This window comes from Rattus norvegicus, chromosome 14 (assembly GCF_021556685.1).
Source record: "Rattus norvegicus strain SHRSP/BbbUtx chromosome 14, alternate assembly SHRSP_T2T, whole genome shotgun sequence".
Classification (NCBI taxonomy): domain Eukaryota; kingdom Metazoa; phylum Chordata; class Mammalia; order Rodentia; family Muridae; genus Rattus; species Rattus norvegicus.
The window spans coordinates 15,761,219-15,789,044 of NC_141547.1; the positions used below are offsets into that span (position 1 = coordinate 15,761,219).

Consider the following 27,826-nt stretch of genomic DNA (forward strand, 5'->3'; position numbering starts at 1 on the left):
ATGTGGGGAGATCTGGGAGGATTTGGAGAAGGAAAAAAACATGATCAAATATATTGTATAGAAATTGTTTTCAATGGAAAAGAATGTTGAGATAATGAAACCTGTTCAAGTAGGTGGAAGAAAAACAGAGAGGTGGGGAGAGAGAGAGAGAGAGAGAGAGAGAGAGAGAGAGAGAGAGAGAGAGAGAGAGAGAGAGAGAGAGAGAGAGAGAGAGAGAGAGAGCTTTAAATTTCAGTTTGGTGATAGTAGTAGCGGTTGCCCAACGGCAGGGGGCGATAGCGTGCAGACTCCTACAAAGCATTGCAGCAGGGTGGAGAAGTTTGATCCTCTGTGACTTCCGTCGCTCGGTTCCGCTGGCGGAGTGTCCCACGTGCTGTTTCCGGGTACCCTAGGAAACACGAGTCTAAGCAGCCGCGGGCACCAGGCTGAGACTGACAGAGGCCTACGTTTTCCAAGAACTGCTCGCCAGGGAGCCTATCTACAGCCACCATGTCCGGGAGGAACAACAACAAGCTGCCCAGCAACCTGCCGCAGTTACAGAACCTGATCAAGCGGGACCCGCCGGCCTATGTCGAGGAGGTGGGACAGGGAGCCGGCTCACCGGGATGCTCCCGTGAGCTTCCGGGGGCTCACGGGAGGAGACGGGGTATTGGGAAGGAACGTTCCTAAGGACTTGTTTCCCACCACTTGTAAATATGCTTCCCTGCCAACACTGACCCCACCAACACTGAAACACACTCTAAAACCTGTTGCCTCCGGGTTTATCCGCCCGCCTCCCGGACGTGGAGACGGGTGGAGAGGCTGCCCCCAGCCGTCGGCGGCCTCGAATCTAAAACTCCAATTAGCCCTTAACATACAGTGATGAGTCGTGTGTTAAAAAGTGTTTTCCACAGATGGCCGCTCCCGAGTACCCCAAGCTCTGCCAAGAAGAGCAAGGAGTTCTCAAATGCCAGGGCCACAGTCAGGAGTTTAGAAGATGTAGTTAAGCCACGGTTCAAACTCATTGGGAGCCAGCCTGAGCTAGGTTTGAGAAGATGCTTTGAGGGAAAAGGGCGGTCGAAAATTCTATTAGGCCCAGTTTGTGAGGGACTTGGCACACTCCCAAGTGTGTGAACTAACAAGAACCACGAAATGTAAGCGGCAACTTTGTACTCTTAACCTGGTAGATGGGTTAATACACGCCTTTGTCTTTGCTCTTGTCCCCTTCTACACCTCCCTTCCCAATCCTCCCTGGCTCCCTCCCTCACTGATCCCTTTCCTGTCCCCACACAGCCCCCACCTCTGTATCCACGTCTCATATATTTCAGTTCCCTGCAGCCTTTAAGATCTCTTCTTCCTGGGTTTGACAGTTGGCTCAATGGTTAGGAGCACTGGCTGTTTTTCCAGAGGACCCAGGTTCGGTACCTATAACCATCTGTTGCTCTAGTTTCAGGGGATCCTACACCAGTCTTCTGGCTTCTGAACACTGGGCATATGTGTACACATACATATAAGTAGGTAAACACTCAGTACACATTAAAAAAGAATCCCTTCCTATATTCCCCTTTATAATTTCACAAACATACATTTAAGTCTGACTTCTGCTGTTGAGAGGAAATGGGCTACCTCTCTGAATCTGGCTTAATTTCTTTTCTTTTAATTCGCATTCTTTCTTTTAAAGACTTATTTATTTATTATATATACGAACACTGTAGCTGTCTTCAGACACATTGAAGAGAGCAGCCAGTGCTCTTAACCATGAGCCGTCTCTCCAGCCCTAATTAAGCCCTCCAGCTTAATCTCTCAACATAATGACCTCCTCCCATTGTCGTGGTTTCAGCTCATGACTGGAACAAATAAATATATGCACCACATTTAAATTACATGTTCTTCTGTTGATGGACATAGAGGCTGGCTCTGTTTCTTTGCTGTCGTGGTCAGTGCACCAGTAAACACGAATGTGCAAGTGTGTCTGTGTTATTTGATTGGAGTCCTTTTATTATATATCAGGCCGTAAAGAAGGTCAGTTTTAGTTTGTCCATAGTTATTCTACCAGACTACATTCCCATCAGTGAGCTGTGTGCATGCATGTGAGCATTTGTATCTCTGAGTGTTTGTATCTGCGTTCCTATGACTCTGCATCCCCAGTGGTGGTGGTGGTGGTGGTGTGTGTACATGCCTGTGTGAGGGGGGTGGATATAGTTTCTGTTTTTCTACGTCCAGCATTCGTTGTCGGTTTTTTCCCTGCTGACAGCCATTCTGACTGAGGGGAAATAGAATCTCGAATGATTTTAATTTGCATGTTGCACACGTTTTCACATAGCTGTTAGCATTTGTATTTACATTGAGAATTGTCAGTTCAGTCCTTTAGTCTGTTTATTGATGGGAAGGTGTGTTTTGAAGTTTATATGGTTCTCTTCTATTCCACCTACTATCCTCCTATCCGAGAGATAGTGGTGAAGCCTTTCTGCCGTTCTGCGGTTGTCTTCACTGGCCTGGTCCTGCTTTCTTTTCATCACAGGCACTCCGATTTCTCAGTTCTTTTTTTGTGCTGTCAGGATCCTCTCAGCAGGTGCTTGAGACCATTTGTTTTACAGCTGATCCAAAGCTCTGGTTCTATTTCTGACCTGCCATGTAACCAAGGAAGGTTAAATAACAACCTTTAGAAAGGTAATAGCCACCACCTCCATTTACTTGAGTCTATGTGCAGACACACACATACACACACAACACACAGCACAGGATTTATGTCAATACACTTGTAGACATTGAACATGCAGTAACAGGTAAGACAGATAACGGAGCCTTGAGCTTTTGGACTCTTGTTCTTAGGAGGACAGTACCTGTGTAAGGTAAGACTAGGTGAGAATGCCGAATAGATGGCCACAGACTCTTGTGTAGGATGCTGTCATTATGCAGATGAACACAGGTAGCTGTCATTATGCAGATGAACACAGGTACAAGATGGTACGAGGCCTGTCATTGGATGAGAAGGAAGGATAGGCTGGAGAAAAATTTTAGAGAGGAAAGGAGACTAGAGTTAGGAGAGAGAAGCAGCTGAGAGAGCATGGAGGGCAGATGTTAAGATTCCTCTCTGCACATTTACAGGTTGTTATGAATATTCTTAAGGGATGGATGTGTACAGGGTTTTGTATGTCTAGGTGGGCAAGTGTAACTTATCAATTGGATCAGAGGTTATTGTGTTGTGTGTTCTTTCATGTGGTGATTTAACTGAATTCAAGAGAGTGTGCGGTGGCTGTAGACACTGGGCCACCATGGAATTGGGATGTGTATGTCTGGCATGGTGGCGACCTGCCTTGAGTACTAGATGGGTAGAGAGATTGCTGTCAGGCTCAGAGAGTAGCCATCCGCAGTGTGATATGGGATAGAGCAGAGCGGGTGAGAATGAGATGAAGATGGCCACCAGATGTCTTGGGGCACTGCAGTGCTGGATCTAGTGCGAGGTAAAAGACAGTGTGATTTTAATTTGACAGCAACACTCTTGTGGGCAGGGAAGCCTGTTCTGCAGTGGTGGTATTGGGCCCAGACAGGAGAACAGGACTCACAGAAGCTGTCCTGGAAGGAACTGAAGCAGGAATGTTGTCACTTAAGCGTAGTGTGGGAAATGCAGGTGGGTCACAGCCTTTTCCGCAGGGAAAGGGCCATGGAGGAAGGAGCCGTGCTCACTGTAGAGGATCCAAAACTTGGAAGCCCTGGCTTCATCCACAGAACCACTGTGGGGTACTGTGGGATACTGGAATGGAGGTTAGAATGAGAGACTGCAGCTTTGGACACTTGTGACAAATTGCATCAAGGGCAGAGTGTGGTGTCCTGCTCAGCTCAAGCAGACCTGTGGCCGTGAGTCTGTCTGTCCATGCGTGGAGCAGTGAAGGATTCGGGAGGAGGCCTAGGTTAGGAATTTGAAGAGTTTGGGGCCTTCTCACTCCTGTGGATTATAGTATCAAGGGAGCGATGGTAATATCTGAAGCATGGTGTTGGCTCTTTAACTCTTGCGCTTCAATAAACCAGGGGCTATTAAAGGCTGAGGATTAAAGAGTACTTGGGGTGTGTGTGGGGGTGATCTTTGACACACAGTTTAACTGTGGGAAGATGGGGGTAGCTGAGCAGTGGGACACGTCTCTCACATACCTGAGCACCTTAGTTCCATTCCTTGCTCCACAGAAGCAATGAGATCTATGGGAGGATAATAGCTATGGGGCATGGAATGGGCTCCATCTACAGTTACAGTGAAAAGGGGTGGCATATATTAAATTAAAAGCTCGGCATAAACCAAGTGCTTACTTAGTAAGTGTGTGCTGGGCCCTTATACATGTGTCCGTTACCCTCAGGTTTGTTGTTGTCTGGGCTTGGGGCAGGGGGTTAGTATGTGCACACACATGCACTCATGTGTGCCCTACTCTCCCATTCCACCCAGTCTCATTCTTCCTGTGGTCCTGGGGCTGAGCTGGTAGAGAGCCCTCCTTCCTCTCTGCCCCTCGCAGGTGTTGACTTTTCCATGGGCACTGGCTTCTGTTCTTGGAGCCTCAGGCTCGCACAGCAAGCACGCTAACACGGAGCCGTCTCTGGCCCTGTCTTTGATTCCCCCCTCCCATTTTTGAAAGAATGTGTATGTGTGTCTTGCCTACAATGTGTTCTATGTGCACTGTGCATACCTGGCTCCTCTGGAGGTTAGAAGAGGCTTCTGATTCCTGGAACTGGAATTACAGATGGTTTCAGATCACTAGGAGTGAACCAGGTCCTGCAAAAACAAGTGCTCTTAGCCACTGAGCTGCCCACCTGTGTTTGATAGTTAACATGTCTTGTCTGGAGCAAGCTTTTCTGGGTATTTAAAGGGAAAGATCTCACTAGAAAGCTTCGTGTCGGGGTTGGGGATTTAGCTCAGTGGTAGAGCGCTTGCCTAGGAAGTGCAAGGCCCTGGGTTCGATCCCCAGCTCCGAAAAAAAGAACCAAAAAAAAAAAAAAAAAGAAAGCTTCATGTCCTTCAGGCTTACTTCACATTAACTGGCCTGACCTGGCATTTTTCTGCCGTTTATACACAGATCGTGTGATAGTAAATGGCAGATCAAGGCCAGAAACTGAGTTTCTGACTCATGTTTCTACCACACTGCTTAAAGTTCTGTTCTAAAGACAAGCCCTTCACGTGAGCCATGTGGTGCCTGAGATTCTAGCTCAGTTTCTCTGTGCCACAGGCAAAGCTGTGTGCCAGCTTGGTTCTCTGTGTGAGACTGGAATGAACTCTGTTCTTTTCTCCCTGCAGTTCCTTCAGCAATATAATCACTATAAATCCAATATGGAGATTTTCAAGTTACAACCCAATAAACCCAGCAAAGAACTCGCAGAGCTGGTGATGTTCATGGCACAGGTAAGAAGGTTTCTCAGTGAGGCAGAGGTTGGCACTACCATAATTTGCAGAAGTTCCCTCCCCTGAGTTATTACCACCTTCTCTGAAAACTTAAGTTTTTCTTCAGCCTTTCCTCTTGTAGGTCTTATTTTCTTCCTAACATATGTTGGAGGACTTTGATGAATATTAACACAGAGCCAAACAGAACAAAAATCATCAAAAAAATTATTTTTTGTTCATCATACAGGCAAGTTCTCACTTGCGCCACATACAGAATCTACAGGGACACTGAAAGTAGCAGAAACAGCCTCCAGGGAAAGCTGGTGATCGAGCCACTGCCTCTGTGACCCAGCCGTCCCCTGACCATGTGAATGTGCACCTGAAGGTAGGGGAAAGCAGCTCCTGAGAACAGCTCTGCTTTGTTCCAGATTGGCCACTGCTACCCGGAGCATCTCAGTGAGTTCCCACAGGAGCTGAAGGACCTGCTCTCCTACAACCACACTGTCCTAGACCCCGATCTCCGCATGGTAGGAGAGTCACGTTGTCCCGTGCATGTCATGGTCGTGGGAGAGTCTGGAGTGCCTTCCTGCTAAATATCTTTTTGATGGCCGGGGAGGGCAGAGATGGGATGCATGCTATGTTTTCTCATTTGATTAACCTCACCTTTTTGGTGTGTTTTCTTTTACCCCCTAGACATTTTGCAAAGCGTTGATCTTACTGAGAAATAAGAACCTCATCAATCCATCGGATCTGCTAGAGCTCTTCTTTGAGCTGCTGCGCTGCCGTGACAAGCTCCTGCGGAAGGTAAGGAGCAAAGGTTTAGCTTAGCCACGCCCCTTTCTTCCTGAGCTTGCACAGCAGAGTTCCGAGGTCACGGAATTCTTAACGTTGTCGGATATTGTCAGAGATAGCTAGTCCTTCCAGAGGAAGTGGGCTGAATGGCACTCTGGACAGGGATTAACCTGAGTCATGTTTTACTTACAAAAGCCTAAGAGAGTGATGAGAAAATCTTCACTGTTAATGCTTTACAGACAGACAGGTTGAGGTGCAGATGAGTGACGTCTGTCTCTGGTCGGACAGCATCCATGTGGTAGGCTACACGACTATAATTGCAGGCTGTCTGGTGCCCAACCCTAATCTCTCCAGGACCATGCTGCACGGAACGGTTACATAGGGAGGGCACAGTCGCTCTTGGCCGGAACCAAAGCCACACAGTAAAGCTTAATGCTCTGTCGCTGTTAGCATTTCTCCATTACTCTTTATTTGCTTATTTAAGTCCAAGAACTGAAGGCTTATGAAACAAATTTCAGAAAGAAAAACCTTCATTTGTGTTCATCAAGTTAATCCCTCATAAGAGAGTTCTGCTATTTAACTGGCCCATTTCTAGTTCCGGTCTAAGCTGTGATCTAAAAATGATCCATGGGACTGTATTTGGGTACTAGTGATTTTATAGCCACAGATTTGTCAATGCATTCAGTTAGATATTTGCTTCTCTTAAAAAAGGTTGGGGCTGGGAGGTGGCTCCGTGGTTAAGAACACTTGTTGCCTTTCCAGGGGACCTGGCTCCCCAGACGTCCATGGCAGCTCACAGCTCTCTGTAACTCCAGTTCCAGGGGACCTGACCTTCTCTTCTGGACTCTGGGCAGTGAACACACAGAGCACATACACACACATGTAGGGGAAACACCCATACACAAAAAAGGCTCTTTTTAAAAGTGTGCTGAACCGTATACTATAAATGAGTCAATAAATAATATTCAGTATACTTTTTAAAGAGATTCTTTGTTTTTAGTTATATGTAGTTGTGTGTGCCCATGTGTAGTTATACGCCTGAGTACAGGTGCCTATGAGGTCATGGGTATCCAGTCCCCTGGAGCTGGAGTTACTGATGGTTGTTACTGTGGGTGCTGGAACTGAACTTGGACCCTCTGGAAGAGCAGCAAATGCCTTTAACATGGCTCTCCCGCCCTCTGTGCTGTTCGTTTCTTGGTTTCTGGCAACGCTGGAGATTGAGTCCTTGCAGTTGCTAGAAATGCCTGTTCAGTGAGTTGCATCCCAGCCCTTGAGTTTTCAGACAGGATCTCACTGACCTTAACCCAGGCTCCCTTGAGCGTTCTTTCTGTGGGTCTGAAGAGTGGAACACTACCACGTAGTTCTACCTGTTCCTGATGTTTCCCTTACGTGGAGTCACGCATCACTTGTTTTCGTGGCTGTCTTAGCATGCTGTGTCAAGGTCAATGTATATTACGGTGTGCATGATTGTGTCCTTCGATTGCCAGTATTCCACTATACGCCTCTGCCACATGCTCGCCCATTCATCTGCAAATGGGCGTTGGGCTGCTTCTCCCTGTTTGCCTGTGACTATTCGTATAGCAGGTAGGGTTATGGGTTTTCTTTCTCTAGGGTAATTCCACGTTTGATTTCTTGAGCGCTTGCTTGTTTTGGATCTCTTCTATTAGAGCATGAAGTGGAGAAACAAAGTTGTGCTCCTAGGCCTAATGTGAGTGCTTTGTTTCCTCAGACTCTGTACACACATATTGTGACTGACATCAAGAACATCAACGCCAAACACAAGAACAACAAGGTGAACGTGGTAAGTGCCCTCCGCCCCTCTGCCCTCCACCTCTGCACCTTCCACTCCTGCACCCTCCGCCCCTGCACTCTCGGCTCTTCGCCAGTCATGCATTGGCTTCTCCCTGGATCCGTAGGTGCTGCAGAACTTCATGTACACCATGCTGAGAGACAGCAATGCAACCGCAGCCAAGATGTCTTTGGATGTGATGATTGAACTGTACAGAAGGAACATCTGGTAACGCATACAAGAGTTTTTCTCATGAGAACTAAACTTTTTTTTAAATTTATAATGATCACAGGGCTCATAGATAAGTGTATCTTTTTTGTTTATTTTTAATCTTACATTCTTTAATATACTTATAAAACATTGAAGCTGGGCATAAAATACAGAGGCACTCTGGTTGGTTCTTGTCAGCTCAGCACACGATAGCGTAACCTGGGAACAGGAACCTCAGTGGGCATGTGGGCAGTTTGTGGTGGTTTTTCTTACTCAGTGGTGGATGTGGAGGGCACAGGCCATGGTGGGCAGGGTCCTCCCTGGGCAGGTGCTCCTGGGTTGTTAAGAAGACATTGAGTGAAACAGGAGGAAAGCCAGTGAGCAGCGCTGCTTCCGCTCCTCCACCTCACTTCCTGTTCTGAAATCCCTCAGTGATGAAGTATAGGCTGAAGTAAACCCTTTTAGCTGTAGTTGGGATTTTGCTAATTTTTATTTTAATTTTTAAAACTTTTGTTTTACTTTCTCTGGGTGCGCAGGCTTGCACATGCTGTGCATGTGTGTAGCAGGGGAAAGGATTGCAGGTCAAGCTTGCCATTGGCTGTCTTCCTCATCTGCTCTCTGCCTTATACGTCAAGACCAGGTCTCTCAATCAGGTTGAAGCTGATTGAATTCTTTTAGCTAATCTAGCTGGCTGTGGACCCCGCCTCTGCCAACAGGCACCATGCCTCCCTGACATGGGATCTACAATGCTCTCCCTAGCTCTGGGTTTGCTGTACTGTAGTTTTTTCTGACAGAATTGTTGGCATTTTAGGTTTTGTTTCGGTAACACTTACTCTAAGTGGGTTCCTTGGCACCAGATGTTCTTCTTCTTGATGGGATTTGATGAAGTGCTCTCCCAGAGCTCACTCATTTAATGCCTGAGCATCTAAGTGCTAGGATTGACCGTCCTAATGTCAGAAGCACTCATGGTGGGGTTTATGCGATTTTCTCTTCCAGGAACGATGCCAAAACTGTCAATGTTATTACAACCGCATGTTTCTCCAAGATCACCAAGGTGAGCTGCAGGGCCACCATTCACTGCATCACGCTTTAAAAATGCTGCAGTTCTAGTTGACACTTCTGACGCTCCCGCCAGGAAAGTAACTCTGTAAAAGCCAGGCCCAACTGGATGATGTTGGCAAAATAATGGCAGAAATTTGCCCTTGATACCTGACCTTTCTTGTGTTGAGCTGTGGCAGTTGAGAGGAACTCAAAGACAGTGTTAACTTATAATGAGGACCGGGATAGCGCCTTTCTTGGTGGCATGGAGACATCTTGGCAGTCTATCCAAAGGTGTAAAGCCTGTCCGATGTCTGTTTAAGTCAGTGTTTAATACTAGACACACGTGTGTAAAGGCAGTGGTTTGATGCACAACCCAGGTGCCGGTGCCTCAATTACATGCGTGTTTGAGGCCCGGACTCCTCCATTCTTGTCAAGGGAGCGCTAACCTCCTTTTGTATGACAGAAGCCAGGTTTTTTCTAATCAGAGCTGGGGCTGGAACCAGGGATTGGACTTAGCTTCTGCCCTGCCGTCCAGCTATACCCCTCTCCCCTACTAGTTAATGTTGTGGAGTATGTGGCATTGTGGGATATGTAAAATCATGAAAAAGGAGGAATTACCCTCCCTCCTACCTTAGAGATTTTTTTCTGCTTCAGGCACAACAGTGTATGTATGTGTGGTGAGACTATAAACAGAAATCTGTGTGTTTACAGCTGATTTTTTTCCTTGTTGTCTTTAGATATTAGTTGCTGCTTTGACGTTCTTCCTCGGAAAAGATGAGGAAGAGAAGCAGGACAGTGACTCAGAGTCCGAGGTGGGTTTATGCAGGTCAGATGGCACAGTTGTTCGTGTGTTGGTCCTCTGAGTACAGACTGTAAGACCTTTGAAAAAAATGCTGCCAGTTTTTGGAAGTAATGTCAACATTACAAAAGTAGGGGAGAAAGGAGAATGATGTGCAGTGTCTTTAATCAAGATTTGTGATAAAACAATTTTTCTTAGAAGAAGTAAGAAGTTCTTTTCAATAAACATTCTAAAAATACATAGCTAGAACATAGCTAGATATATACATGACCAGAGTGGTGCCTCAGTGGAAAAGAGCACTTCCTGCCCTTGCAGACGGGAATTCGGTTCACATCAAACATTAGACAGCTCACAGCTGTGTTAACTCCAGCTCCAAGGAATTCAGCACCTTCTTGTGTTGTACATGGATCTGCAGGCATCATGCATGTGTGTATGCATGTGCATGTGCACGTGTGCGCATGCGCACGCACACACAAACTCTGACACACACACACACACACACACACACAAAAATCCTTTTAGCGTTGATCACTAATATCTGATAAATTCTTACTATACTTCATTGTAAAAACTTTCAGATAATTATGTGCACAGAGTAAAGGTTTTCTTCTTTGTCTTTTTCTTTTCTTCTATTTATTTTTTAGTTTCGTTTTTCTAGAGAGGGTTTGTCTGTGTAGCCCTGGCTGTTCTTGAACTCACTCTGTAGACCAGGCTGGCCTCAGACTCAGAGACCTGCCTGCCTCTGCCTCTCAACAGCTGGGGTTAAAGGCGTGCACCACCAGTGCCCAGTTTGTTGGTGCTTTTTGACCTTGGGTTATTTCTGTCATATTTCATTCCTTCCGGGTAACTCATGTCTTTTCCGGTGCATTTATATATGTTTGTACAGGTAGATGTGTGTGTTGTAAGCTTTTAAAAGCTGGGTACATAACATACATGCTGCAGTGCGCCTGGTTTATGTCAGTGTATGCAGAGCTCCATTTTGTTTAGGTTGGTGAATATCCACCACTTATCCCAGAGTATGAATGTCCTTTACACTGCACATTCTTCTGTTGAAGTTTCCTAAATGCATACCGTAGGGAAATGAAAAATAGTACTAAATCTAGCACAGATTCAGCGCTGCAGTGTAAAGTATGCAGCCACTTTTGTACATGTGCATATTTCCTGATTTTGAAAGTTGTATTCAGGGGCTGGAGAGATGGCTCAGCGGTTAAGAGCACTGACTGCTCTTCCAGAGGTCCTGAGTTCAATTCCCAGCAACCACATGGTGGCTCACAACCATCTGTAATGAGATCTGATGCCCTCTTCTGGTGCGTCTGAACAGCTACAGTGTACTTATATATAATAAATAAATAAATTTAAAAAAAAAAAAAAAAAAAAAAAAGAAAGTTGTATTCATTAGAAGGTGTGTACAAAAAGTTTAATAACCGAAAGATAGGGTCCCGAGAGAAGGCTCCGCAGATATAGACACTTTCAGAGCAGTTCCAACAACCCGAGTTCCATAGCCCAAGTAAAACTGGAAGCCGAGAGCGGGCTCCACAGCCTTGCCCTCTGACACCTACCTGCACACGCACGGTTGCAGGGCACAGTCCCCACCGTGAAGACGGGAAGTTACTTATGAAACATCCAGACGCCTGCAACTCCAGCTCCTGGGGACTCAAGGCGCCTGCATTCACGTGCACATACTCACGTATAGACACACGCACACACATACTCACGTATAGACACACACACACTGACATGAACGTAAAAAGGAATCTCTAGAACAGAAGGATGCAGTTGAAAGGATTGTACACTGACTCTGCACAGATGTGCCTGTGTCCAGTTTCCCAGTGTGGTTTGTACTTCAGGACGACGGGCCCACAGCAAGAGACCTGCTGGTGCAGTATGCCACGGGAAAGAAGGGCTCCAAAAACAAGAAGAAGCTGGAAAAGGCCATGAAAGTGCTGAAGGTGAGGCGTGCGCCTGGGCGTGTAGCAGCAGTGGTTAGAGTGTGGGTATGTGTGAGGAGCTGTAAGCGTCCGCACTCTAGAGGATTACACTGATCAGCTGGGACAGAATTGTGACGTGAGTAAATGAGTTCAACTGACTTACCTGACTTCTTAGAACATGGAAAAGTGTTGGTGTTTGGTGATAGTTATTCCAACAATCATTAGTTTGATCTCTATAAAGTCGTGGGGGGGTGGGAGAGTTACAGTTTATATCTGTAGGGTTTGTGTGTGTGTGTGTGTGTGTGTGTGTGTGTGTGTGTGTGTGTGTGTGTGTGTATGTGTGTGTGTGGTTGGTGCCGGCACATGTGAGCACAGCGTGAGTGGTCCAAGGTCGACACTGGTGACTTCCATCACTCTATCTCTCACTGAACGTGGCTAGACTGGCTGGTCAGTGAACTCCAGGAGTCCGCCCTCTGCCTTCCCACTGCTAGGGCTACAGGGTTCACCATCACACCCCACTGAAGGATCCAGACTCAGGTCCTAGGCTCACATGGCAGTCCTTTGCCAACTGAGCCATCTCCCCGACCTCTGGTTGCTACTAGTGTTTGAACCTTTAAATGTCTTTTAAGTCTCACACGTTTTAATAGCTCATGTATTTTTAATAGCTGGTATATTTTCAAGCTTTTTTTGTAATTGTTTTTGAGACAGAGTCTTACTCCGGCAGTCCTAGAGCTCACTATGTAGAGCAGACTGGCCTCAGATTCATAGCAATCTGTCTGTCTCTACTTCACAAGTGCTAGCATTAAAGGCTTGTGCCACCATACCTGGCTTCTCAAAGCTTAATTTTAAAAGGCAAAAAACAACTTTTTCTTTTTTAAGACTTATTTTATATATGTGAGAACAAATCCCATTACAGATGACTGTGAGCCACCATGTGGTTGCTGGGAATTGAACTCATGACCTCTGGAAGAGCAGTCAGTGCTGTTAACAGCTGAGCCGTCTCTCCAGAACTCCCAACTTTAGTTCTTAACAATGAAAAGAGATTTTTACATCAAGGAGTTTTTTGGTTGCTTTTGTTTTGTTTCGTTTTTCTTTTTCTTTTGAATTAGTGCAGTGGGGCCAGGGAAATGGCTCAGTGGGTAAGAACGCTGCAGCGCAAGCATGATGACCTGAGTTCACAGCTAGCAAAAGCCAGATGTGGCTGCGCACATCTGTAACCCCAGCACTGGTGGGAGAAGAGACAGGTGGGTCCCTGGAAATTGGTAACCAGCCATTGTCACGGGAAAAGAGCTAGCTCCAAGTTCAGTGAGAAACCTGGTATCAGCAAGACAAGGCAAAGAGTGATAGGGCGGAACACTGACATCTTCCCTTGGTGGACTCACAGCATACAGACTGTCTGTCTAACAGGGCTGACTCGTGGTCCTCAGGACTCACAGCGCAAGCACAGGCTAACAAGCTAGCTAGGAGGTCATGTCAAAAGAATTCTGAGCAAAGGGTTTTAAACTGTTTTCTCTTTCAGAAACAAAAGAAGAAGAAGAAACCAGAAGTGTTTAACTTTTCAGCTATTCACTTGATTCATGATCCCCAAGGTACCATAATGACGACTTTTAAGTTCCTTGTTGGCCTTATTACTTCCTGTTTTCTTCCTCTTGTTTTTAGGTCAGGGTTTCTTAATTAAATCACTGGGTAAAGTGCAGGTTCTGATTCATCAGGCTGTGGGTGTGGCCTCAGAGTGTGCACTCCCGGTAAAGTCCAAGTAGATTGGTTGCTGGTGGTCTGCAGACCACACCCTCAGGCAGATTGTATCCAGAGTCACTGTAGAGGCTCATGCACACACATAGCCCAGCAATCTGTGTATTTGTGTATTTAGGAATAGGCAGGGGAAAATATATGGGAGGGTTTAAAGGGTGGAAAGGGAGGGGAAAATGATATATCATAGCCTCGGTAAGTAAAAGATTACTTTAAAAGTAGATCTTAAGAATCCTCTGCCAGAGAGCTGCCCAAGCGGGGAGAGCACTGGCTGTTCTTGTAGAAGACCCAAGTTTAGTTCCTAGCACCCACATCCGGTGCTCACAGTACCAGCCCAGCTCCAAAGTGACCAGCACCTCTCTGGCCTCTGTGGGCACCGGCACACATGTGCTTATCACACATGCAAGCATGCACATAAATAAAAATAAATTCTCTAAAGAAGTAAAAGATCACCTAGAGCAGTGGCACACGCCTTTAATCTCTGCACTCAGGAGTTCCTGGCCAATCTGGTCTACAGGGTAAGTTTTGGGACAACTACTTACATAGTGAGACAGTCTTTAAAGAATAAAAACCTTAGGACTCCTGAAGCTGAACTTGGAGTGTGGAACTGGTCTTCCTACTGATGAGACTTTGATCTCCCTTTCCCTGTGCTGGTAGAGTCCTGTCCCAGCCAGGAACCCACAGTGACTCTCAGTTCTTTCCAGACTTTGCAGAGAAGCTTCTGAAGCAGCTGGAGAGCTGTAAGGAGAGGTTCGAAGTGAAGATGATGCTCATGAACCTCATCTCCAGATTGGTGGGCATTCACGAGGTAGGAAACCCGCTGTCCTGGTAGGCGTTAGGGGTGGGCTGACAGCTTGGGGAAGGAAAGCCGTTTGCAGTTGGAGTGAGCAGGGAGTACAACCTGTCCCTCTGAAAACAGATCTTCTTACCCACCACTGTTCTTTCCCCAGTGCACGTGAACACTGATGTGTGCACATTGAGTTCACGTGTGACTGGTCTGTGCTGTGTCTGCACTTCTTACTTCCAAATGCATGTTCCTGAGCCAGAATGAATCACGCACTTGTGTTGACTCTTGCTGCCTTTCAGTGTGCCTGACTAGCCCTACCTGACATTCTTGACCTCTAGGTGTCTCTGGTAGGGAATCATGTTTGTAATGCTGGGTTCCCTGGGTACTTCTTGGGCTGGGGATTTAGCTCAGTGGTAGAGCGCTTACCTAGGAAGCGCAAGGTCCTGGGTTCGGTTCCCAGCTCCGAAAAAAAGAACCAAAAAAAAAAAAAAAAAATCCCTGGGTACTTCTTTTGTATCGAATTGGATTTTAAGAGCTACCTGTTGATGGGTGGCTGAGTGGGTGAGTGGGTGTGTTGATACTTTAAGAATAGCTGCCTTTGGGGTTGGGGATTTAGCTCAGTGGTAGAGCGCTTGCCTAGTAAGCTCAAGGCCCTGGGTTCGGCCCCCAGCTCTGAAAAAAAAAAAAAGAATAGCTGCCTTTACCAAAAAATTTAGAGCACAAACAAATGTGCCGTGCATGTGCTCAGTGTCCACAGAGGCCAGAAGAGAGCTTAGGTTTTCTGGGACGGGACTTCCAGATGGTTGTGAGTTAACCTACCATGTTGGCACTGGGAACAGCTCTTAGTGGCTGAGCCATCTCTCCAGTCCAGTTTTCCGACAAGGTTGACCATGTTGTTCTCAGTCCTTACCCCAGCGTGGTTGAGCTAGAAGACAGTAGAGTCAGGGCTGTCAGTTTATGGCAATCTAGTAACACCAGTGCCATTCAGATTTGCCCTGTTCTGTCCCCAGGAGCTTTAATACCAGTGTTGGTCTTGGTCTCGCTTCTCTCTGTGCACACCAACACGGAGCTCTGCAGCCAGGCCAGTGTCAGAATTAAAGAGTTGGGTTTTGTGTGCCTTTCCCTATTTTACCTCTTTCTCTCAAATGTGGTAAGATAGCAGGGTAGTGTTGGGGAGAAGTGTTCCCCTGCGTCAGTGCAGCAGTGAATTAGCCTGTGGTGAGGATGCTTATTGATTCCCAGTGCACATGATAGGAGATGAGCTCTCATGCCTACGTTTATTAGTATAAAGCTGCTGTGCTCTTCTCTCCACAGCTTTTCCTCTTCAACTTCTACCCTTTCGTGCAAAGGTTCCTGCAGCCCCACCAGAGAGGTAACTAACTGCCCATGTGTGCTTCTTGCTGACCCCACCTAAGAATGAGTGACCAGTCTGTTGTTCTTGTATCATTAAGGACAGATGGAGTTATGTGTGTTCTACATAGAGAAGGAAAGTGGAATGCTGAGGCAGGAGGATCAGAACTGCAGGCCAGCCACAACCACATGCCAGGTTGGAGGCTAGCTTGGAGTACATCAGAGCTCTTCTCAAACAGACAGAAGATAAAACCCAACCCTGACCTAACGTGACAAAGGACAGCAGAGAGGCCTATGTTTCTTCCTTAAATCAGCCTTGGATACTTCTCCATTTGTTAACTACGGGAGTGGTTATTGTCCATGCTCTGAGGAGTTCAGTCCCCATTACCCACTTCAGGTGGCTCTGGGGAATCCAAGGCCCTCTTCTGGTCTTTGTGAGCACTGCACTTATGTGCACAAAGCCACACACACTTACATACCCTATTTTTTTTAAGTAAAATAAAAATTAAAGAAATTTTTACTTGCTTTTAGCAAGTCTTTATAAATTCTCCTGTTGAAAATTCTAATTTTGGGACTGGAGAGAAGTCATAGCAGGTAAGAGCACTTACTGCTCTGGTTCAGGACCTGGCTTTACTTCCCATTCTCACGTAGTGACTCTCAGCCATCCACACTCCAGGTAGGAGAGCTGACGTCCTTCTCTGACCTCAGCAGGCACCAGGCATGCATATGGGGCAGATACACACGTGCAGGTGAAACATCCATACACATAAAATAAATAAATCACAAAAAGGAAGAATTCTAGTTTTCACCTTTAACTGTAGCTTTGTGGAAACAGGACTGTATGTTCTCCATGGCCTTGCGTGCATTCTCAGTTAGCAATGCCGCAAAGGCAGGGAAAGATGGTTGCTTGCTTTGTCTTTGGAAGTTGACAGGAAGGAAGCGCACAGGTGAGCTTCTGACGGGAACCTGGTACTGTGCTAAGAGCTCTTTGTACGTCGTTGGATCGGATTGTTAAATGACCTCTTTGAAGTACAGAAAGAAAGTGTCCAGGAACATTTCGAGTAAATGACAAATCAGCGTTTGCCCGTCTTCCCAAAGCCTCTCCTTTTAGTGTTTGTGACTGGTGATAGCCTATTGCTTGCTTTGTTCTTATATTTTGAGAAACTCTCACTGTGCATGCTTGGCTATCTTGGAACTTCTTGTATAGACCAGGCTAGCCTTGAATTCACAGAGATCCGCCTGTCTCTAGCATGCACCCGACCCAGTTTGATGATGTTTGTTTTTTTGAAACAGGGTCTCTATAGCCCAGGCTGGCTTGGACTTCAGCAAGCCTCCTACATTGACCTCCTTTGTGCTGCAGTCACAGGCCTGAGTCACTGTGTCTGGTTCCAAGGCCACCGTCTTTAATATACTGTGTTGCCTCTTGGAAGAGAGTATGTGATATATGTATATTTGAGTTCATTCAACAGTTGTTTGTGACTCGTTTGATTACTTTGGAGCTTGAGACTAGATTTTGGTGTGCAGCCCTGGCTGGCCCCAATGTCAGAGTCCTTCCATTTCTGCCACAACTCTTAAGTGCTAGGATTATAGGTGTGAGCTCAGCACACGGCCTTATGGTTTCTGTGCATGCACAAAAAGCAAAGGAGAGCGGAATGTGTGTGAGGCACTAAGGTCCCCAAGTGACCATAAAGCAGAGTCCTCACTCTCACCGAGCTTGTGCTCTAGACAGAAGTCTGGCCGCCCGCTGCTGGGTGCAGTACCCAGGTCAGGTGTTTGGAAGAGGGAAGCAAAGTGAGGACAGCGGCACATGGGGCAGACGCTGGGTGGGCGTGGGCTCAGCACACCTTTCTGATAGCCGCAGTTGAGCAAAGGGCCTGCAAGCAGCAGTGGGAAAGCCAAGCAGACAGGTCGGGGTTGGAGTTGAGGTAGGTACGTTAACATGACACCTGGATTTGCTTGCACGATGCAGCAGTCCCTGGAGATAGAATGACAACGTGTGCCCTTTTTGCCTCTTGTGCTTTTAGAAGTCACGAAGATCCTTCTGTTTGCTGCACAAGCCTCACATCACCTGGTGCCCCCAGAGGTGAGACACTTCCCCTGACTTCCGGGTTGAGCGTATGCAGGGGTGCCACCATTGACATGTGAGGATTTCTTCCCAGAGTTGTCTCTCCTGGCTTTCCTTTAAATGAACAGAGGAGACCTAACTCCTAAGGAGATGTACACAGAAGTTAGCTGCACAGTTCAGAGAAAGGAGAAGCTGAGGACTCTGACTTTGTTTAATAACCAAGTTTTATGACTAGGAAGGTCCAAGGGTATTTGTGAGTTCATGGTGATTATTATTGCTTAATCCTTTGATTAGAAGAACATTGAATTGTCTTGTGTCAAAGCACAGTTTTGTTTTGGTTTTGTCATTGTTGAGAACAATGGAATTTATTGGAATAAATGTGGTAAGAAAGCAGAAGTGGAGGCTAGAGAGATGTCTTAGGTAGGAGTCCTTGCTGCTCATCAGGAGACACAAGCTTGGTTCCTTGAACCCAAGTTAGGCTCACACACAGCCTCCATCTAGTTCCAGGGGGTCTGCTGCTCTCCCAGCCTCTGAGGCCACCAGCACACAGATATACACTCATGACATACAGAACAAAACCCTTTAAACAGAGAGCAGGAGCAAGACTATTTGGGAGAAGGGAGGGAAGAAGCAAAGGTAAATAGAGAGTGCACTGAGGAAGTGAAGGATCGAAAAGAAATGAGGCGTGTATAAAAAAAATGCCATAATGAAACCTGTTACTTTGTATGCCAACCTAAAACATTCATTTTTTTAAAAAAGGAAAAGTGTGTTACAGGCCAGCCATATGGCTCAGTGGGTAAAAGTACTTACCACAAAACTGATACCGTGAGTTCATACCCAGAACTCACTTAAACTAGAAGCAGCTGTGCACATCCGTGACCCTGGCCCTCCTACTGAGAGATGGGTGGTAGAGGCACGAGGCCTCCCCAGGGAGCACAGGCCACCCAGCCTGGAAGTGCAGCTCAGTAGAAACGGGAGAGCAGCTTCAGTGAGGCCGAGAACTGACTCCTACTAGTTGTCCTTTGACCTCCCCACGTATGCCCTGGTAGTGTGTGCACAAACACACTCAGGTACATGTGTATTCTCTCTCACACTCACAAAAAAAAAATGTAAAAGAGAAAACAGTGTTAAAGGGAGTAAACTTTACCTTAAGTATAACCTAGAATATTGAGCTGGGGCGCATGGTTTTCTCTCAGCTTTGGTTCTCAGAGCGCACCCTGACGAGAAGCTGCTCCTGCACTTCGGAGTCTGCGTGCACAGGAGCAGGGACCTTTGCTTGACTCTGCTCTTTTGTTTCCAACTCAGATTATTCAGTCCTTGCTCCTGACGGTGGCCAACAATTTTGTCACTGACAAGAACTCTGGGGAAGTCATGACCGTAGGGTATGTAGGACATACTTGGGACCAGTTGGTGGGGAGGTCATGACCGTAGGGTATGTAGGACATACTTGGAACCAGTCGGTGATTTACTGTACTAAGATAGAAAGTGAAGCTGTGGGTGTGGCCTCTAGAAAAGTGGTTTCCTCAGGAGGCTTTGTAATTTCAGTTATTGGTCAGAATCCTGAAGAGGGAACTAGATAAAAACACTTGTCCATTCTCACGTAAACAACCTCACCAACCTAAGTCTGTTTTCTTCCAAACCTTGGATTTATAGCACATGTGGTTTGTTAGTGAACCGCTCTGTAGCCCTTCTGGGTTACAGAAGGAAGGTTTATCCAGTCAGGCTATCTAAACAGGCTAAGCAGTTTCTCTGTCTCTCCCTTGCAAACTGCTGCTGGGGTGACAGCCCTAAAGACCGTTAACCCTTCCAGTCTGACTTCACGCCTTCTCTCCTTAGCTGGTGAGCAAACACTGCCGTGATTGGTTATGCCCAACACTGGGCCTTGTTACTCTGGCAGAGGAAGTGCGACTGTCGGAATGTCAGTCTGTAGGGCTGTTTGCCCTCACATTCTCTGACACACTGCAGGGTTAGGGACCTGAGCCTGGAAAGTCCAACCCAGCACTCTTTTATTTTAAATCCATTTTCCTTTTCTAGAATCAATGCTATAAAAGAGATCACAGCACGATGTCCTCTGGCCATGACCGAAGAGCTTCTTCAGGACCTGGCTCAGTATAAGACACACAAAGACAAGAGTGAGTAGCAGGTGGCTCTCTGAAGGCAGTGAGTACGGTGTGACTCACGTTTACCTCACTGTAGCCCTTGCTTCACACTTTCTAATCTGCGGTGGTGTCTCACAGATGTAATGATGTCTGCCAGAACTCTGATCCATCTCTTCCGGACACTGAACCCTCAGATGCTGCAGAAGAAGTTCCGGGTAGGTGAGACGTACCTAGGTTAGTCTGAAGATGGGGATCGCAGAAAGTGAGGGTAAGGTCTGCAGTTCACATGTTAGGTGACTGACCCTTTCTGGAGAGTGAGCATGATGTCCGGGTCTGGGCTTCCAACTTAGGGGGGACTCGGCCCGTGCTGCTGACGTGCTCTGTGATGGACAGCCGAGTCTGAAAGGTCTGCAGGGCTGTCTGTAGCTGGCAGTGTGTGTACTGTCACAGATCACCTTGAGCAGCTGACACAGCCCCGCCAGGTGCTGCCTCTTCAGTGGAGAGGGAGGCGTGTGTGTAACAAAGACGTAGCACGGTTGAGACTTAAGATAGCAGAGCAGTTTGGGGTTCTTTGCAGATTTGATCAGAAGAGAGTGAGAAGGAAGTGAACTTACTGTACTGGGGGTTTGCGTTGTTCTGACGTAAATGTGAGCAGGTCGCTACTGTTATTTGACTACATTTTTAATGGTGTTCACACCCTACAGGGCCTTTCATAATGAGTTTTAAAATCTAAGCACCTATGTTTAAACCATCTTCTCTTTCAGGGCAAACCCACCGAAGCCTCCATCGAAGCAAGGATACAAGAATATGGAGAACTAGATGCCAAGGACTACATCCCGGGAGCAGAGGTTCTAGAGCTGGAGAAGGAGGAGAATACAGAAAACGATGAAGGTCCTCTGCCTGCCCTCTGCCTTGCCTTGCCTCTCTCGGGGTCTTGAGCCTTGCTCAGTCTCTACCCGTTCTGGGGACGCTCTAGCCCCTGGAGCTGCCTGGCAGGACTGGGGAGCTTGTTGTGAGGGAAAATGGCAGGCCTCAGAGAATCACACAGGCTCTCCATGATCTGAGGACACCGTGTTTTCTGGCTTCCTCCTTTCTTTCCTTCTTTCTTTTCTTTTTGTTTGTTTGTTTTGTTTTGTTCTGGTTTTTTTGGCTTGTTTTGTTTTGTTTTGTTTTGAGACAGGGTTTCTCTGTGTAACAAAGCCCTGGATGTCCTAAACTCACTTTGTAGACCAGGCTGACCTTAAACTCACAGAATTCACCTGCCTCTGCCTCTGCCTCTGCCTCTGCCTCTGCCTCTGCCTCTGCCTCTGCCTCTGCCTCTGCCTCTGCCTCTGCCTCGCTGCCTCTGCCTCGCTGCCTCTGCCTCTGCCTCTGCCTCTCTGCCTCTGCCTCTGCCTCTCTGCCTCTGCCTCTGCCTCTGCCTCGCTGCCTCTGCCTCTCTGCCTCTGCCTCTCTGCCTCTGCCTCTCTGTCTCTGCCTCTGCCTCTCTGCCTCTGCCTCTGCCTCTGCCTCTGCCTCTCTGCCTCTGCCTCGCTGCCTCTGCCTCTCTGCCTCTGCCTCTGCCTCTCTGCCTCTGCCTCTCTGCCTCTGCCTCTGCCTCTCTGCCTCTGCCTCTGCCTCTCTGCCTCTGCCTCTGCCTCTGCCTCGCTGCCTCTGCCTCTGCCTCTGCCTCTCTGCCTCTGCCTCTGCCTCTCTGCCTCTGCCTCTGCCTCTGCCTCGCTGCCTCTGCCTCGCTGCCTCTGCCTCTGCCTCTCTGTCTCTGCCTCTGCCTCTCTGCCTCTGCCTCTCTGCCTCTGCCTCGCTGCCTCTGCCTCTCTGCCTCTGCCTCTGCCTCTCTGCCTCTGCCTCTCTGCCTCTGCCTCTGCCTCTCTGCCTCTGCCTCTGCCTCTGCCTCTGCCTCTGCCTCTGCCTCTGCCTCTGCCTCTGCCTCTGCCTCTGCCTCGCTGCCTCTGCCTCTGCCTCTGCCTCTCTGCCTCTGCCTCTCTGTCTCTGCCTCTGCCTCTCTGCCTCTGCCTCTGCCTCTCTGCCTCTGCCTCTGCCTCTCTGCCTCTGCCTCTGCCTCTCTGCCTCTGCCTCTGCCTCTGCCTCTGCCTCTGCCTCGCTGCCTCTCTGCCTCTGCCTCTCGAGTGCTGGGATTAAAGGTGTGCATCACCTCACCCAGTGTCTGGTATGTTTCTTACTGAGAATCTGTTTCTCTTTGAGCTGTAAGAATTAGGTAAATCACTGGAAATTTTTGGCTATTATTAGATACTTAGTGCTAGTCCCTGTTCCTTAAATTAAGTTGTTATGGCATAGGACTAAGTGTCCCCAGTTGTCGGTCAGTGGTGTACCTGAGGCTCCTTACCTTGCTTTTCTTTTTTCTTTTTTCTTTTTTTCGGAGCTGGGGACCGAACCCAGGGCCTTACGCTTGCTAAGCAAGCGCTCTACCGCTGAGCTAAATCCCCAACCCCTTACCTTGCTTTTCAACCTTGCTGTTGATCTCTTCTTGCTATGACTTCCCAGTGTGAAGGGGCAGCTGTGGCAGTGAGTTCTCTTTCACACAGATGGATGGGAAAGTGCCAGCCTCAGTGAGGAGGAGGAGGATGGCGAGTGGGTTGATGTGCACCACTCTTCTGACGAGGAACAGCAAGCAGTTGTAAGTCCACATGACTGCACCACACTGGTGTTTGCAGGGCTGCCATTTTCCTTTGCTGGGCCATGTTAGAATTCAAACAACAGCAGGTAGTTAGTTATCCTTCTGTCTCTATGCTTCTCAAGGCCAAGAAGCTGGACAGCATGCCCATGGAGGAGCGGAAAGCCAAAGCCGCCGCCGTCAGCACCAGTCGGGTCTTAACGCAGGATGACTTCCAGAAAATCCGCATGGCCCAGATGAAGAAGGAAATGGACGCTGCCCCGGGGAAAGCCCAGAAAAGGAAATACTTGGACATGGACAGTGACGAGGAGTCCAGGGGGGAGTTGCTGTCTCTTCGGGACATTGAACGCCTTCATAAAAAGCCCAAGTCCGACAAGGAGACGAGACTAGCAACCGCTATGGTGAGGGCATATGCTGCTCTTCCTTTGCAGACAGCGGTACAGTGGACTCCACTGCCCCGTTAGGGAAGTGTTTTTGTTTGGCTTTGAGGCAGGTGGAATCTTATCTAACCCGTAACTCAAGGTGGCCTAAAGCCTTAGTTGAGTATGACCCTCTTGCCTCTGCTTGCTCGTTTGCAGATGTGCGGCCATGCTTGGTTTATGTGATGCTGGGAAAGGACCCAGGCTGCTGCCAGGCAGCGTTCTACCAGCCGAGCCGCATGCAAGCCCTACTGGGAGAGGCTTCGTCTTAACTTCTGGGTATTTTTGTTGTTGTTGTTTTGAAACACGTTCTCTCTATGTGGCTGTCCTGGAACTTCCCATATAGACCCTTGAATTTAAAGATCAGCTTGTATCTGCCTCCCGAGTGTTGGGATTAAAAATGTGTACCACTACATTAGAAGATTTCTGAGAACTGTATATAGCCGTGCGACTACCACTCAAAACAATCTAGAAGATAAAAGGCAGTGCTAATGTCACATTTAAAGCGTAGAAATGTGCTCATGCTCATAGCCAGCCTTGGGCTCATTGGTGCTGCTCATGTTGTGAAGCGGCTGCTGTCGGCTGCTTCCTGTGCCTTAACTGCCGGGAGATGCCACTGCACAAAAGCTTCTCCTCGCCTGTGTCCTGTTTGAGTGGAGACCCATTAGATGCGTTCAGAACCCCTGTTCTCTCTCCTTTATGCTTTCTACACACTGATGTCTCTCCCTTCTTTCCCCATGTGCAAAGACAGCTTGGCTTTCTGGGAATCGGGCTGAATCAGGACATTTCCTCTCACTGAACTCAAACCTTGTTTCTGTTGGACTGAGTTCTAGGGAGCAAGAGCTGTGTCCTGTGGATGTCCTGTCCTTGGCATCCAACAGTGCAATTAGAGAATGCCTGAGGTGTGTTATTTATGAGGAGATACTGATCACTAATGTCTTTGTTCGAATAGGCTGGAAGGACAGACCGAAAGGAGTTTGTGAGGAAGAAAACCAAAATAAATCCATTTTCCAGTTCCACAAATAAAGAGAAGAAAAAGCAGAAGAACTTCATGATGATGCGGTATAGCCAGAATGTCCGGTCAAAAACATCACGCTCCTTCCGGGAGAAGCAGGTGGGTTTGTCAGGAAGCCAGGGTGCTAAGCCAGCCTTATGCTTGAAGGAAGGGTGCCTTCTGAGGACACATGCATAGTAATCCTTGGGGTTCAAGTGATCGATAGTTTTGGGGCTGGGAGCAGCCAAGGTGGGAAAGACAACCCTGAGTTGATAGCGGTCACTGTGTGACCTGTGGGTGACCCAGGATCTTCTCTGAGTAAAAGAAGCAAGAAGGATCCCATGGGGTCCCATCCCACGCTAGCGTAGTCCTCCACCTGTAAAGTAGATTGACCTTGCTACAGGTTTTTCGAGAGACTTTTCAGAAAGCTCGACTTTGGAAAGCAGTGCACACGGGTCTGCTGTTTCCATGTTCTTGCTCAGAAGGCATTTTGTGCTTACAGCTTTTGGGATCTTATTTCATCTGTTGTAGCTTAGCTGGTTTGCTTACTCAATTTGTGTTAGGATGGATCCTACTGCGTGAACTCACCCAGGCTGGCTTTTCTTGGAGAGTCTCTTGCTTCAGCCTCCTAAGTGTTGCTTTGCTTCATGGTTGCAGGCGTGTGGTGCCATGCATGACTCGGTCATTCTCGACTGGCTTGCCTGCTGGTCTCATGATGCACTGTAGTAAGCAGACGGACATTGTGCAGCTTCCTCTCTCGTGGAAGCTTATCAGAGCTTATCACATGCCATTCTGAAGCAACTGTAGGAAACCAGTTCCGGACCACATGGTCTCTGAACTCTTTCCTGGTGGCTAGCCAACACAGGCTGCCAAGACTGAGTGCAGCGGCCCGCCCTCTGTGTGACTGCAGGTGCCACGCCTGAACTCTGCTCTCTGCCTTTATTCTTTTACCTGTAATCCGTGTTTATCACGGGTACTAATAAAGGTCCGTGTTTATCACGTGTACTAATAAAGGTCCTGACCTCCAGAGCCTTCCTGACATCTTAGGTTGAGGAGATCACAGCCACCCTGTTAGCAACTTGGCTTCAAACAAGGTCTAATTTAGCTTAGGGCACCACTCCCTCACTTCCTGTTTTATAGAATGCCCTTTTTAGCATGATAGAGAAGCTGGGCTTTGACCATTTCTCTCAAGATTAGGTTTTCTGACTAAATTAAGAATCCGGGGGCTGGGGATTTAGCTCAGTGGTAGAGCGCTTGCCTAGGAAGCGCAAGGCCCTCTGTTCGGTCCCCAGCTTCGAAAAAAAGAACCAAAAAAAAAAAAAAAAAAAAAGAATCCGTGGGGCGGGCTGGAGAGATGGCTCAGTGGTTAAGAGCACTGACTGCTCTTCCAGAGGTCCTGAGTTCAAATCCCAGCAACCACATGGTGGCTCACAACCATCTGTAATGAAATCTGATGCCCTCTTCTGGTATCTGAAGACAGCTACAGTGTACTTCTATATAATAAATATAATAAATAAATCTTTAAAAAAAAAAATCCATGGGGCACACAGGTGTTGGTTTAAGAATGTTGTTTCGGGGCTGGGGATTTAGCTCAGTGGTAGAGCGCTTACCTAGGAAGCGCAAGGCCCTGGGTTCGGTCCCCAGCTCCAAAAAAAGAACCCCCCCCCCCCAAAAAAAAAGAATGTTGTTTCTTTGTCCTGCAGTCATCTTGCTGTGTAGACTGAGAAATGAATGAACATTTCTGCCTGTTTCCTTGCCCTGCAGTTTCTTCAGGGTTTGCTTGTTGTAAAACAACCCTTAGCTGGGTGGTGGTGGCACACAACTTTAATCCCGGCACTCGGGAGGCAGAGGCAGGTAGACTATCTTGGACGCCAGCCTGAGTGAGTTCCAGGACAACCAGGTCTACACAGAGAAACCCTGTCTGTGGAGTAGGGTGGGGTTCCTGGCTTTGCCTGTTGTCTCAGCTGAACTTAGACCATCGCTGTCTAATCTAAGTGCAAGATGCACCCTGTGTTGTCCCTGAAACTTCTATGACCACCCCCCCTCAGCCCCTCTAGAGAAAGTAGCAAGCTTCACCCCTTGCCAGTATGTCACTGCCCTAAACAGAATTTAGAAGCCTTGTTGTGGAGCCCAAAGGAACTGCAGTCATGTGCAGAGAAGGGACTGTACACCTGTGCAGAGAAGGGACTGTACACCTGGGCAGAGAAGGGACTGTACACCTGTGCAGAGAAGGAACTGTACACCTGGGCAGAGAAGGGACTGTACACCTGTGCAGAGAAGGAACTGTACACCTGGGCAGAGACGGGACTGTACACCTGGGCAGAGAAGGGACCCTAGACATGTTGTCTTTTTAGCTAGTGTTGTTTGCAGAGGGAAGGAACTGAGACTGGGAATAGTTGCTGTCTGAAGTTTAAGCCAGCAGGCACTGGCCCACGGGCATAACTACTCAGAGCTTCTCAGTAACATGAGCAGGTCCTAGGAGCGAAGTGTAAGCCTATAAGGCACTGGAAAGAGATAGGAATACCTCCTTGGCCAGACCCGGTTGAGATTTTTTTCCTCTCCTTTAAATGTCCCAACAACCTACAAAGAGAGTCATAGTCCCAGCGGGAAGTGACGGCATGGAGAGACATGAAATCCACACGTTTAGACATTCGATGTACAGCCAGGTCACATCTACTCTAGAGTGGGTTTTATCCTTTGGAGACAGGGTCTCAGACAAGAGTGAGCCCAGACTGGCCTTCAGTTCACGCAGTCTTTCTCATTCAGCCTGCCGGGGGGCGAAGGAGTGAGTCACTGCCTGGCTTCCAGCAAAGCAAAACAAGTCAGCGCATACCTGATTGAAGTAAAAAGCCAGATTTTTTTTCAAGTGTGTGTGACAATGAGTGTTTGGGAATTATGGAATTGTGTTCAGCACATTTAAGATGGCGCCTTGGCCTTGCTTCCTGTTCTTAATAGCCTTTAGTATTTTGGTTATCTGGGAAGGATTAGAAATCCTTGAGTGGAAGGAAGCTCTACCTCTTAAGTGCAGAAGACCAGGTGCCTGTCCTGAAGTCAGGCAGTGCTGTCTCTGTGGGAGACAGAAGGTCACTACAACACAACAGAGTGATTAAAAAGTTTAAAAAGTTAACACCCGAGTTGGTGAGATGGCTCATCAGGTGAAATTCAGGAATCATGATATGCAGAGAGAGAATCAGTTCCACAAAGATGTGCTCTGACCTCCACTAGGGAACCATGACATGTGTGTGCACCTTCACACACACACACACACACACACACACACACACACACACACACAAGAATAGAGTCAAATATTTTTTAAAGTAAACCTGAATTAGCTAGGAAGAGATATTTGTTTTTAGCTTAATTCCCTGGATTTTGACTCCTGCGTGAATACCTTGACATCTGAGCTGCTGAGGAGAAATGACAGGTGACGTTTGGTAAGACTATCTCACTCAGCAGCAGTCGCCTTTACCCACCGAGCCATCTCGCTGATTCGGATTGGATCCTTTCGGGGTGTTTTATTACGTGATGTCATTATGGTAGTTATTGACCTAGTCGTGCTTGTCTGGCACCTTGATGACGTAGTTGATGTGACAGGTTCTTACTCTTGACGTGGTCTTTCTCTTCTCTTGCAGCTAGCACTGCGAGATGCACTTCTGAAAAAGAGGAAAAGAATGAAGTAACTTGTCAACAAGTTAGCCATTTCCTGCCCAGTGCTGTGTGTACCAGCATGCCAAAAATTAGTAAATCTTTGCTTACATTAAAAAGTCAAGGAACGCTATATTTTGTAAACCACAGTAACGTTTTTGCCATGGTATTTTTAACTGGGAG

The 27,826-nt window shown here is 47.5% G+C and overlaps 1 protein-coding gene and 1 pseudogene across 1 annotated transcript; one reads left to right on the plus strand and one right to left on the minus strand.

The window, feature by feature from the left end:
• Positions 1–418: 418 nt before the first annotated feature.
• Sdad1 (SDA1 domain containing 1) lies at positions 419–27,790 on the plus strand. Its single transcript, NM_001006958.2, is given in 21 exon segments — positions 419–579; positions 5,258–5,362; positions 5,770–5,868; positions 6,035–6,145; positions 7,863–7,934; positions 8,050–8,150; positions 9,129–9,186; positions 9,911–9,985; positions 11,820–11,921; positions 13,420–13,489; positions 14,354–14,457; positions 15,751–15,808; positions 17,811–17,869; positions 19,157–19,233; positions 19,886–19,983; positions 20,089–20,165; positions 20,715–20,841; positions 22,494–22,585; positions 22,708–22,983; positions 23,954–24,115; positions 27,631–27,790. Coding segments are annotated over 21 exon segments (2,061 nt in total). The 5' UTR covers positions 419–489; the 3' UTR covers positions 27,679–27,790.
• LOC120096834 (U6atac minor spliceosomal RNA) lies at positions 9,522–9,636 on the minus strand (annotated as a pseudogene).
• Positions 27,791–27,826: the final 36 nt, after the last annotated feature.